The 11,919-nt window shown below is 37.3% G+C and overlaps 2 protein-coding genes across 2 annotated transcripts; both read right to left on the reverse strand.

Moving 5' to 3' along the window:
• Positions 1-177: 177 nt before the first annotated feature.
• On the reverse strand, positions 178-5,637 carry SEC7 (Arf family guanine nucleotide exchange factor; the record flags this gene model as incomplete). The annotated part of the gene is made up of 1 exon (XM_015614348.1): positions 178-5,637. One exon carries the CDS (start codon positions 5,635-5,637, stop codon positions 178-180), a length of 5,460 nt encoding a protein of 1,819 aa, XP_015464823.1.
• A 415-nt stretch (positions 5,638-6,052) lies between these two features.
• Positions 6,053-11,698, reverse strand: FAS2 (trifunctional fatty acid synthase subunit; the record flags this gene model as incomplete). The annotated part of the gene is made up of 1 exon (XM_015614349.1): positions 6,053-11,698. The coding sequence occupies one exon, from the start codon at positions 11,696-11,698 to the stop codon at positions 6,053-6,055; it is 5,646 nt and encodes a 1,881-aa protein (XP_015464824.1).
• Between the last annotated feature and the right edge of the window lie 221 nt (positions 11,699-11,919).

Consider the following 11,919-nt stretch of genomic DNA (forward strand, 5'->3'; position numbering starts at 1 on the left):
TTAAGTTAAGTAAAAAGCAGTATATTACAATAAACTAAGTAGCTATATAGAAGATATAATAGGAAATTAAGAAATATCCACTGTACGTGACATTTCAGGTATCTCCGGCAGAGGAATATTAAAATCAAAATGGAGGTTGTATAAATGAATCTGCCATGACATTGTAAACGTAGTACATCACGTATTTCTAGTAGTAATGAAGGTGTCACCAACTCTGGCAAAGAATATCTTAACTGCCGATCTTAAGTCGGGAGTCATGCTCTTCGAGAAGAGTTTCAAAGTCAATTGGTACATATGTGGAGTGTATTCGAGGAAATCATCCTCGTCAAGCTCGACAAAGCCCTGGAAGATTTCGATAATGACTGGTTTCCAAGTGGTAATGTTCCTCAGTTGGTTGGTTTCGTCGAATTCGGAGTATCTCTCGGTTATTGAATTGCATAATGGGATAACGGAGTCCATGATGGACTTTTTAGAATGGGTATTCGTCTTGTCGTCGTCACAGTACATTCTAAACATGATATTGATGAAAACAGCGGCCGAACTAGATTCCTGCTTCAAAAGGTTTGGAAGCCTTTCAATAACTCCGGCATTCCACAATCTGACTCTCAAATCGTAGTCATCGTTAAACTTTCTGGCAAATTCATAACTGTCGTGTAACAATGTGGCCAACTTGACAGAAAAGTCATGAGGAACGGATTCATAAAACATGTCATTTTCGTATAACTCGGATAAAGTTTCAATCATTAACAATTGTAAAACACATTTCACCACAATCGAAGACTTCTCCTTAGACTTGCGCAATCTAGCTTCAGTGTCGTCGAAAATACGGGACGACGTGCTCCTTGGCGACTCGGTATTACTTTCGTCGCCGAATTCTTCAATTCCATACTCTTCCTCCTTTGGTGATTGTTGGTCTTTGGCACGCAATGGATCTAATGTAAACAATTCCTTTGCTGTGGTTAAATCAAACAAATCAGAAAATGCATTAGTGATCTTTTCCCATTGCTCGCTATTGAATTTGCTTGCATTATCTATTAATAAGGTGTGCAAACATGATCTACCAATTCTAGCAATTGTATCGTTTTCCTGGCAAATGCATGATGTAAGTAAATTCAAATAACCACCTAACATTCTGCTTAATGCATCGAAATAATGAGTAAATAAAGTAATCATGTTACGCAACGCTTGAATTAATGTTGTAGATAACCACACAGATAATTTATCATTATTATCAACATTATGCAACTCCCAATGATTACTTAAAACACTGAATATAGGGAATAATAATTGGTGACAAATAAGATCCCAAAAATCGTATTCAAAATATTCTCCATAATGTAACAAAATATCGAATAAAGAATTCAATGCTCTAGATCTGACTTCCAATTCTCCACCAGTCATAATAATGTCATGGAATCCAAACAAAACAGGAAACCACAACTTTACAAGATTGTCATTCTTCACTACCGATTGCTGATCAACATCATCTTTATTTACAGCCAATGTCTCTGTTTCGTTATCTGTAGTTTTGAAGCTGAATCCAGCAATTTGGGTAATTAATTTCAGTAACACATCTAAAGCTAACAAACTAACTTTCTGGAAACGTTCATTCTTTGCTAATTCAGTGAAACAAACAACGAGATCGGCAAATGACTCTTGGGAGCGCACCTCATGAATGTATTCTTTATTAATCCAATTAGCCATCTTAAAACTTTTAAGGACTAAAGATTCTTTATTTTCTTTAGCTGCAGCCGTTAAAACGCCAAATATAGTTTTCCAGCCTGATTTTATCTTATTTGCTTTAGCTAAAATCATGTTATTAATACATTCTAAGACCATGTCTTTAATTTCTAATGATTCATTGTGACGAATAATATGTTCAAAAGGTTTCAAAAACTCTTTTTGAAACTTAAAATGCGATAATTCGTCTATCTCTAAAAATCTCATTGATAATTGTCTCAATGAATCCAAAGCAAAGAATACAACCGCCAGGTTACTATGACAGCCTACTTTGTTGAAAGTTTCACCCATGATAGACCATAATTGAGACCACTCAAGACGAATACGACTCATATTATAATAACAAATATCTACCACCTTTTGCAATGAAAACATTCTTGGATTTGTACTCTGACCCGAAGACTCGATTTCTTCCGAGGAAACTTTAGACAAGGCCTTTACGAAATCAACGATACTCTCACCAGATAAATTAGCACTGTTCGTGAACACTTTATCCATAGCAACTTCAAGCTCAGTTCTAGTTAATAATTGAGCAACATTCTGGTTCAAATGTTGATTATGAAATTTATTTGACGCGGTTTGTGAAGCAGTTGTTGAAGAAGTAAACAGGCTGAAAAATCCAGCACTTGCTGCGGTGCTATCGATAGAAGATCTGTTTACTAATTTTGCAATGGAAACATCAGGAATAGAATCTTGATCAACGCCTTGAGCAATTAGCTGTAATCTTTCTAATTGTGAAATAGAAGTTAACACTTGTATCCATGAAGATTTTAAGCTATTGCATTCCGATACAGCTAATTCAAGCATTATATAAATTGCATCAACATTCTTTGTCTTCATCTCTTGAAAGTTGTTCAAATTTTGAAATTGAACCAAGGCACCAATAAATGAAGTTCTAGCATAATCTAAATCAAACATGCAAGCAATACGAATGGATAATTTAATTCCTTCTAAACTCATTTTAGTGATGTATTCTTCATCATATTCCTTAAATGGCGGTGTTAATCCAGCTAATATAGACATCCATAATGTATCAAAGATTGATTTAACGTGATGCACATGAGAGGCTGCATAAAAAACACCCCCGTTAGAGTCATCAGATTTTAATCTTTTACCCAAATTCCTTACTAACTTTTCAGTTTTAGTAGACATTTCCTTTGAAGCATGAATGTAAGCTTCGCGGTTTAAATCACGACCTCCAAAGAAACCCATAGACGGAGTAGACTGTGGCATATTAATATCACCTGCTAATAAGGCTGCATGTTGTTCTGATTGTAACTTAATCTCGTTTACTTGGATTTCATCGTAAATCTTCTCCAACATTTCACGGGGTAAATCTTTACCATCATCAATACCAGCATTATTCATAATGAAATTATCGAGAGTCATTCTAACTTTAATTTGAGGTGAATGTGAATCCGTATTAAGTAAGATAACTGAATATGCTAATACATAAGCTGCATCTGCATTAGAAAATACTGTAGGGTTCCCTAAAAGATATCTTTCAGCAAATTTTAACATAAATCTATCAATCTTTTGCGCTTCACCTGGTAATCTGAAAGATTGCAAAAATCTTCTCATTGAATCCACGAATCCACTATTAGTAAAGTCCATTTGATCAACGAAAGCGTGCATTATAGCAACATTTTTTTCATCACCTTCGCCCAAAAACTCACCTATGGCAGCTTTATCCAAACCATCTGTTTCAAGCAAAAATATTGCTATATCTTTTGGTTCATCAGAAGCAATGAAATTTTGTTCCAAGAAATACTTAAGACCTTTCTTAGGTTTTTGATTAAATTGTCTTACACCTTCCAAGAAAGCCTTCTTACGTTGTTTCAAATTTTCAAATTGCTCAGGGTCATCAGATTCGCTAAATGCATCTGTGTTGGAACCATTAACAAAGGATGCATTACGGGAATTGTTCATAGTAGATATACTTGATTCACCGCCACTTCTGGTTTTCTCCATATTAAGAGACAAGTGTGATCCATTTTGATTCATCGTACCGTTTCCTAATTTTGTATTATTACGAATTCCCTTTTGAGCCCAAGAGTATAAGGAGCGTAAAAATGCAACCGAACAACTAATAGAGGTCATTTTTAATGCATATTCTAACGGGAAACTATTATATATTTCTGGTTCAGGTGGTTTGGAAGCCATAGTGCTACTGGTCAAGTTAGCAATTTTACTAATATCATATACCGATATTCCTTTTCTTCTATTGTTAATGTATGCCTGCTTTTGTTGCGGAGTTACTTCAATTCGTATTAAGGAAAGCTTCGTTAAGTAATCAATGACTTTTTCACAAACATTAGGCATAGAGCTATCACAATCATAATTCAAATAAAATTCTATAATACATCTGGAATCATTGCATAACTTCTCAATAATAGAGAGTAAATACCTCTTTTGATGTGGAGTTGAAGTTTTCATTTCTGCTACCGGAAAATATATTTCGTCCCAAAATACAGGAATTTCCCTCTTAAATTCAGAACGTAAATTCGAAATTATCAACCAGAATATCTCTAATGAAAGTTCAAAAACAGGTGCAAGAGATGAGGCCGCATTTCTAGATAATGATAAGCAAACATATTGTCTTACTGCATTGATTAACCTAGTTTGTTCGTTGGAATGAGAAGATAAGATAACCACATCATGACTCAAAAATATCTCAATATGCTCTTTGAGTACAGTGTGAATAATATGCAAAGATAGTAATTTTGATCTAACTGAGTGTGACCTCATATCCAACGCATCAGATTCTAATGGTTTTACTGAAAGTTTACACATTGCTCTGAAAATTAAAAACGCGTCCTTAACTACCAAGTCTTCGTCTTTTTCAGTAGCCTTGTTAGCTTCGTTAACACGATCATTGTCATTAGTATCATCATTAATTTTTTCTAAGTTTTCTAAAGTTAACCTTTCTTGAGTGGTTTCTTCCACAGAATTAACAACCTCTTCGCTCGTGTTTAACGGTGATTTGATATTCGAAGTACTGTCTGACTTAGAAGATGTATTCCTCATGACAGATGCATCATTAATTCTTTGAAAGATGGCCGCAATAACTTGTGTCAATATTCCTTGTGCTACTGATTGGTTTCTTGCATTCAACGAAAAGATAAAGACGTTGTATATTTGTCTCACTGCTTTCAACAATGATGCACCATGGCAAGGCATAAGAAGAATACAATGCATCAATGCACGTACAACTTGTAGCTCAACTTCAGCATCCGTACCTTCACCTTCAAAGCATGATGAGATTATATCGACAGATGAATCAGTTAATTCTACTTTTTCTCTTTCATCATCGATCTGAGCATAATCAAACAATTTAAGGAAGAGATCAATAGCTTTAGCTTTCAACTCACTATTTGCCTTCTCGCAAGTTATCTTAATCGCACTTAGTATCGTGAGGTAATCTTTAGATCCGGAGTTGATTACATCAAGACCCTTCTGCACTGCTGACTTAAGAGCCTCATTCTTTTTTGCATCTTTACTGGATAAAATGCTCTCAAAAACCTTTTTGAATATCTGTGTATTATCCACCGTGGCATTAGAACTCACGGACATAATCGATTGGCGACGGTTATGTGTCGATGTAGGTGTACGAGAAGAGATTGAGGTTGACGCAACCCGCAGTTGTGGTGAACTAGTAGACTCCATCGATTCATTTTGTCTTTCAATCGGCGTATTTAAAGCGCTGTCATCATCATTAACTTCAATTTCGGGATTTCCTGATACAATCGCAGCATTTTCCGATCCATGATCTCCATTATCTGCTTCTTTCAGACCAGTTTCTGACTCCCCGGCTAAATTTTTCTCTTCCACTTTGGTATTAACCTCTGCTTCATGTTCATTCTTTTCGTTAGATTCTGCTTGATTTCTCAGAGCCATTCACGGTCTGTTTTGGTTCCTCAAGTTTTATTTCGTCTAAATTTTCATCATTTCGCATACTATTATCGTCCTGAGACATTATATTTATATAATTGATCAATTCAGCTCAATCAATTCGAAAATAACTAATCCTTCTATAGCTAATTGACAGATAAAGAAACCAAGGATTCGTGTATTATTCGATAGATTATGTGTGGGTAAAGAAATCTCTCAGCCGAGACAAAGGCTGAGTATCGCACGACTATTTTCTGATATCAACAAATCATTAGATAGCTTAATCAAGGATGTTGTAAAGAATATCTACTCGCAAGTAATGGATTCACCATGGAATCATCACGAATTTAGTTAGATTGTATCTTTATTAATAATGTTCTATACATATGTAATTTAAATAAAACCAAAGTATTTAATAATCTTAGAATTCACTCAAAGCGACGGCAGTGGCTTGGAAATCGTCATGAGAAATAGAAACGTTGATCTTCTTGACACCAGCACTGTCAGCGGCTTTCTTAGCACCCTCGTTCAATTTAACTTGTGGAGCGCCGTTGTCATCACGGGTTATCTCGATATTAATTAAAGAGGCACCGGCACCTTGGGATTTGACACCTAAGGCCTTGAAAACTGCTTCTTTAGCAGACCAAGTACCGGTATAAGAAGCATGTGGAGATGAGGACTTATCACAGTAAGCACGTTCTGCAGCAGTAAAGTTTCTTTCAAGGAAAGTTTCATTTTCTAAGTTAAGGGCTGAGAGTAATTCGACATCAACACCAACACCTTTAGAAGATTTGTTTAATGAGCTTAAAGCTTTACCGGTGGAATCAGCAACTTCACTAACATAAGCTTTTGAAGATTGCACAGACTTATTGGAGAAAGTCAATTCATCCTTGTTAACTTCAACACGGGCAAGAGGGTCCAAGTAAACTGGTTGTTCCAATTCGTCACCGTAAGGAGCATGTTCCTTAGCAACAAACATAGTGTTACGGGTAATAGCGTTGTGCATGTAACGGTATGCTTTCTTGTTACGGGCGGTAACTCTAGTAGCATAGGATTCATAGGTAGCTTGGTCCAAGATACCAAATAAGTAATCTGGATGGACTGCAATTGCTTGAGCACCCTTTTGACCAAAACCGAAAGAGGTGACAGAAACAGCTTTAATACCATCAGTCTGAATAGATCTAGATGGATATAACACGTATTCATATTCTTCTAAGATCTTATCGACATTATCGGCATTTCTGTTACCTGGAACAAGACCTGAATTCAAGATTTGAATAGCACCATTCAACATCCAAGCACCGGCAGCACCCTTTGGATGACCAGTTAAGTACTTTTGGAATACACCGAACACTGGGTTACCTTCGCTTCTACCCAAATGTTTCATCATCTTGTTGATAGTGGCTGATTCGTTCTTATCGTTAGCAACTGTAGAGGTACCATGGAACGAAGCAACACCTAAGTCATCGATAGTCAAACCGAAGGCAGCTAAAGATCCTCTCAATGGGGCGATTCTTGGATCAGACTTGTAGAAATTGTTACCCCATTGTTTCTTAGCGTCAGAAGATTGACGTTTAGCTTCACGGTGAATTTCTTCTGTACGTTCACGGAAGAAATCGCTCTCAGAAAATTCGGCACCAAATTCTTCCTTAGCTAATTCGACCTCTTCATTCAAGTATTCAATTTCACCTTCTTCCCAACATTTGATTTGTTGCAATCTTTGTTTCAATTGACGAGATCTGTACTTGATATTCAACATTTGAGATGGGTACTTCAAGTCACCGTGATGTTCACGAGCAGTAGTCAAAATACCTTTACCTGGAGCAGGAACAGATCTACCAATCTTATCAGAAGCAGTAGCAGTCATAGCTAAGACAGCGTAAATTGGAACACCCATTCTAATTGCTAATTCAGCATTCATAATGACTTGAATACCAGAACCTTGTGCTTCCATGAAACCATTTCTGGTAGTAGTAGCTGGTCTTGACATTTCCTTTGGTGTTCTTCCATGTTCAAATTCCTTGTTAGAGTTAGAAGTAGCATTCATATTAGCGAATTCATAAGAACCTTCTTCTTGGAAATCATCGTAACCACCGACAATAACAACCTTAGCCTTACCGGATAATAAGGTTTCAATACCGATATCAACCGATTCAACAGCAGTTGCACAGGCACCGACAGGTGTCTTAATTGGACCTGATGATGATAATAACAACATATTAACCCAAGCAGACATAGTGTTGATGAAAGATTCTTGTAAAATATCATTTTGAACTGGCTTGTCAGCGTATCTGTCTCTAAACATACCACGTAAAGCAGAAACACCACCCATACCAGAACCAGAACAGTTACCAACTTCTGAAATATGGACATACTTATAAAATTCATAAGGATCGGTAATACCGGCAGACAATAAGGCTTCGACGGTAGAGACCAAAACATATAAGGTAATAGGATCAACTTGGTTAATGGTATCTTCAGAAATACCATAACGACGAGCGTTCCAGCCGGTAGGAATTTGACCAGCAACAAGACGGTCAAATCTCAAAGCCTTTGGTACATATAAGGTAGCACCCTTCAACAATTTGACAGTGTATTCTCCGGAATCTTGAATTTCAAAGATTTCACACTTATCGCCATGTTCTAATTTATATTGTTCTGCAGTCTCCTTAGAAGTTTCAAATGATTCTAAGTCGTGTTGAATAACAACTTCTTGAATCATTTGCTTCTTCTTTGGATCATATCCGTGGAACAATTCTGGTTCAATCAAACGAATACCGGAGTGATCTAAGATTTCTTCTTCATATTTACTCTTGATATCCTTATCATCGACTGGTTGTTCGGTCTTAGTATCAACCCAACCACAATATGGCTTACCCTTCAATTTACCATTATGGTACTTGATCAAGCCCATAATCCAGGCCATTTCAATACAACCTTCCAAGGAAAATTCACCATTAGCTTCCATTTCCCATCTAGTTCTAGAGTTACCCCATGGACCAACTTCAGAGAAACCGGTAACAACAATAACATTTTCTAAGTCTAACATACCTTCTAAATCTGGAGCAATCTTTTTAATTTCTTCATAAGACTTCAAGGTTGGGAATTCGAATTTCATGTTAGATCTTGGTTGAACAGTAACCTTAGAATAGTTAGCATCAACATTATCACCATTGATGACCTTTTGTTCAATAGCAGATTCAATGGAAACAGCTCTTCTAATATCAGCAGTTTCAGTTAAATCACTTCTCAATTTAGAAGTGAATTCCTTCAAGTTGTCGATGAATTGTAATCCACCATTCAAATCAGCCATAACAGGTTCTTCTTGACACAATTGAACGATTTCAGGTGTCAACAAACCCAAGATGTTGAACGCCATTTCCTTTTGACTGAAAGTTCTAACACCTAACTTTTCAATACCTTCGGCAATAATATTGTTGCCACCCATTAAACCAGTACCTCTGGTCCATCCGATAATAGCACCACAAACAGTCAATTTAGCACCCCAATCTTCAGAGTACCATCTGTTGAATAATGTTTCTAAAGAGATCTTTGATTCGGAATACAAACCATCGAAACCGAAGGTACCGTGATTTGGAGAAAGTGGTAAGATACATTGAGCTGGTCTAGTATCAGTAGTCTTTCTGGATTTAACAGCACCTAATAATCTCAACAAGTTGGTCAACATGATTCTGTGAGCAAACTCGGATTTAGAATCAATGTTATCAATACCATTACCATTTTCTGGAATAGCAGCGAATGGAATGATAACATCCAAGTCCCATCCTAAACCACCCTTCTTTGGATCGTTGTAAATGTATTCAACTAAGGAGTCAACATCTTGTTTGGAACCTTGGTTGAATGGAACAACAATTAAAGTGGAGCCAGCAGCACCATATCTGGAATACATAGTTTGGTAGTATTCTGTAACCTTCTTAGAGAAACGAGAAGTAGTAACAACAACCTTGGCACCACCACTGATTAAGCCTTGTAAGATTTCAGCACCAATAGATCCAGCACCTGCACCAGTAACTAAGACATACTTGTCTTTGAATGTTAAACCGTTGACGGCACCACTTTCCAATCCATCCAAGTAAATGGAGGATAATTTGCGGTCGTAATCCCAACGGCCTGACTTTGACTTTCTTTGTAAGTTTAAGAATGGGATAGTTTCTGATGGAATGGTGGAAGAAACTGGTTCTAAGATAGAAGTCTTATCTGGTAATGAAGCGATTTCGTCATCTTCTGAAGTACCCGAAGAAGTAGACAATTCATCTTCCTCGGTTGGAGTATTTGCACCAGTTGGTAAGAAAGATTTAGTTGATTTGGAGACCTCTATTTCATTCGAAGCTTCGACGTAATTAATTAATTGAGTGTATAATTGTTCAACTTCCAATTTAGTGTTCTTAGATGCTTGTTTGGTAATAGCCTGGTAAACTCTGGCTAAGTCCTCTTGAATTGTTGGTTGAGAATTTTGTTTAGTCATAGCACCACCTTGGGCCATTTCATAAACGTATTGTTCGAACTTTCTAACTGATTCCTTATTGGCTTCTTGATAGTTGATCTTACCCTTGGCATCAACAGTAGTTGATGGACCAGTGATCTTACTAACATCCTTGTAAACTGGGTCAACAGACATAGTTTGTTTACAGTTGTCAATTAATTGTTGACCTAATCTCTTGGCCAATTTGTAAGTTTCTCCTTTATATTCTGGAGTATGGTCAATATGGTATTGCATGAACTTTATTAAGGTTGGGTTAGCACGGTTCATAATTTGAATACATTGGTTAATTGTTTCACGATCAATCGAACTTAATTTACCAAAGATGATATCAAAGTACATGGACAAAACATCTTGTCTAGCCCAATTCCAGTATGAATCGTAAGTTCTAGATTTCAATGGGGAGAAGGTTGGCTTGATACCCTCGGCGTAGAATTCGCCATGTTCTGCTTCCCATAAGTCTAATTCCTTTTGTAAGACAGCAGAAGCTTCCTTTTCCTTGATGAAAGACTTAGCACCTTGGTTCAAGTCAACTTGTAAGTATCTGGCAAGGACTTCTAATTGTTGTCTGGCCATTTTCTTGCTCTCGGCAGTAATAGCATCTAATGCAGCGCTATCAATAACGGCACCACCAGCACCCTCTTGACCTCCCGAGGAAGCAGATGTCAACGAAATACCAGCAATAGTAGCGTATTTATTAGCAATAGTGTCCAAGTATTCCTTGGCTTCACCTTCGGATCCGAATCTGCTAGCTGGTTCTTGCGTCAATGCTAATAATAATACAGAGTCCTGTCTACCCGAACCAAGACCAAATCTCGATTCTAAGTATTTTCTGGCTATGGTGATGGAAAATCCACCAGGCATCTTGGAAGACATTAATCTACCAATCAAAGAAGTAGAGGTCTTACCCAATTGGCCGTTGAAGGTATCTTGGAATTGTTCGGCCAATTCTTCCAATGGAGTGTCTTCTGGTTTTTCTGGAGTAGAACCGAATTCCTTACCCAAGTCACCCAAGATTTCGTTTTGAACGGTGGATTTACCTCCGACCAAATCCTTGATGGCCTTGCTCATAGGAATGGCATCAATCGATTTTTTCAACTTTTGGGCAACCAAAACATGTAACAATAATGATGCCTTAACTGGTTCGTCTGGAATCGAAGCTGCTGGACCGGCGGCGGCTGGGGCTGGGGCTGCTGCGACTGGAGCTGCTGCTGCTGGTGCGGCAGCTGCTGGTGCAGCCTCGGCTGGAGCAGCTGCTTCTTTAGCAGGTGGCTCGAGGTCTGCTGGATCTGGAGTGTAGTAGATCTCCTTAGGGTCCTTACTGTAGCACAAAACTTGACGTTGCAACGACAACGCAGCATCATACGACTCATATTTGGCCTTAATGGTTCTTGAAGCCATTCCTGACAAAGTAGGCGATGGCCCAATTTCAACAACCCTCTCGGTGTTGTGTTGTTTCAAAAACACATCTTGTGTTTCGATCCATCTCACAGGTGAAGCAAATTGATATGCTAACAACTCGGTCAACAATGTGTGCGATAATTCTTGTTCAATCTCTGGACGCATCGTGTTCTATTTGTTGATCTTGCAAAATATACTAGTAATTAATTAGTGAAAATAGATCGGTTTATAACCCAATAAATAAATAATTAGAACGACTAATTGACTGGTATAAAACTTTATAACAAGATTTATAACTAGATTTATAAAGAATTTATAAAAAAAATTATGATAATCAATAATTTTATTAGACGCTATGAATTAAATTCTTTTAAATGTATTATATA

This window comes from Debaryomyces fabryi (genome assembly GCF_001447935.2).
Source record: "Debaryomyces fabryi strain CBS 789 chromosome Unknown contig00222, whole genome shotgun sequence".
NCBI lineage: Eukaryota > Fungi > Ascomycota > Pichiomycetes > Serinales > Debaryomycetaceae > Debaryomyces > Debaryomyces fabryi.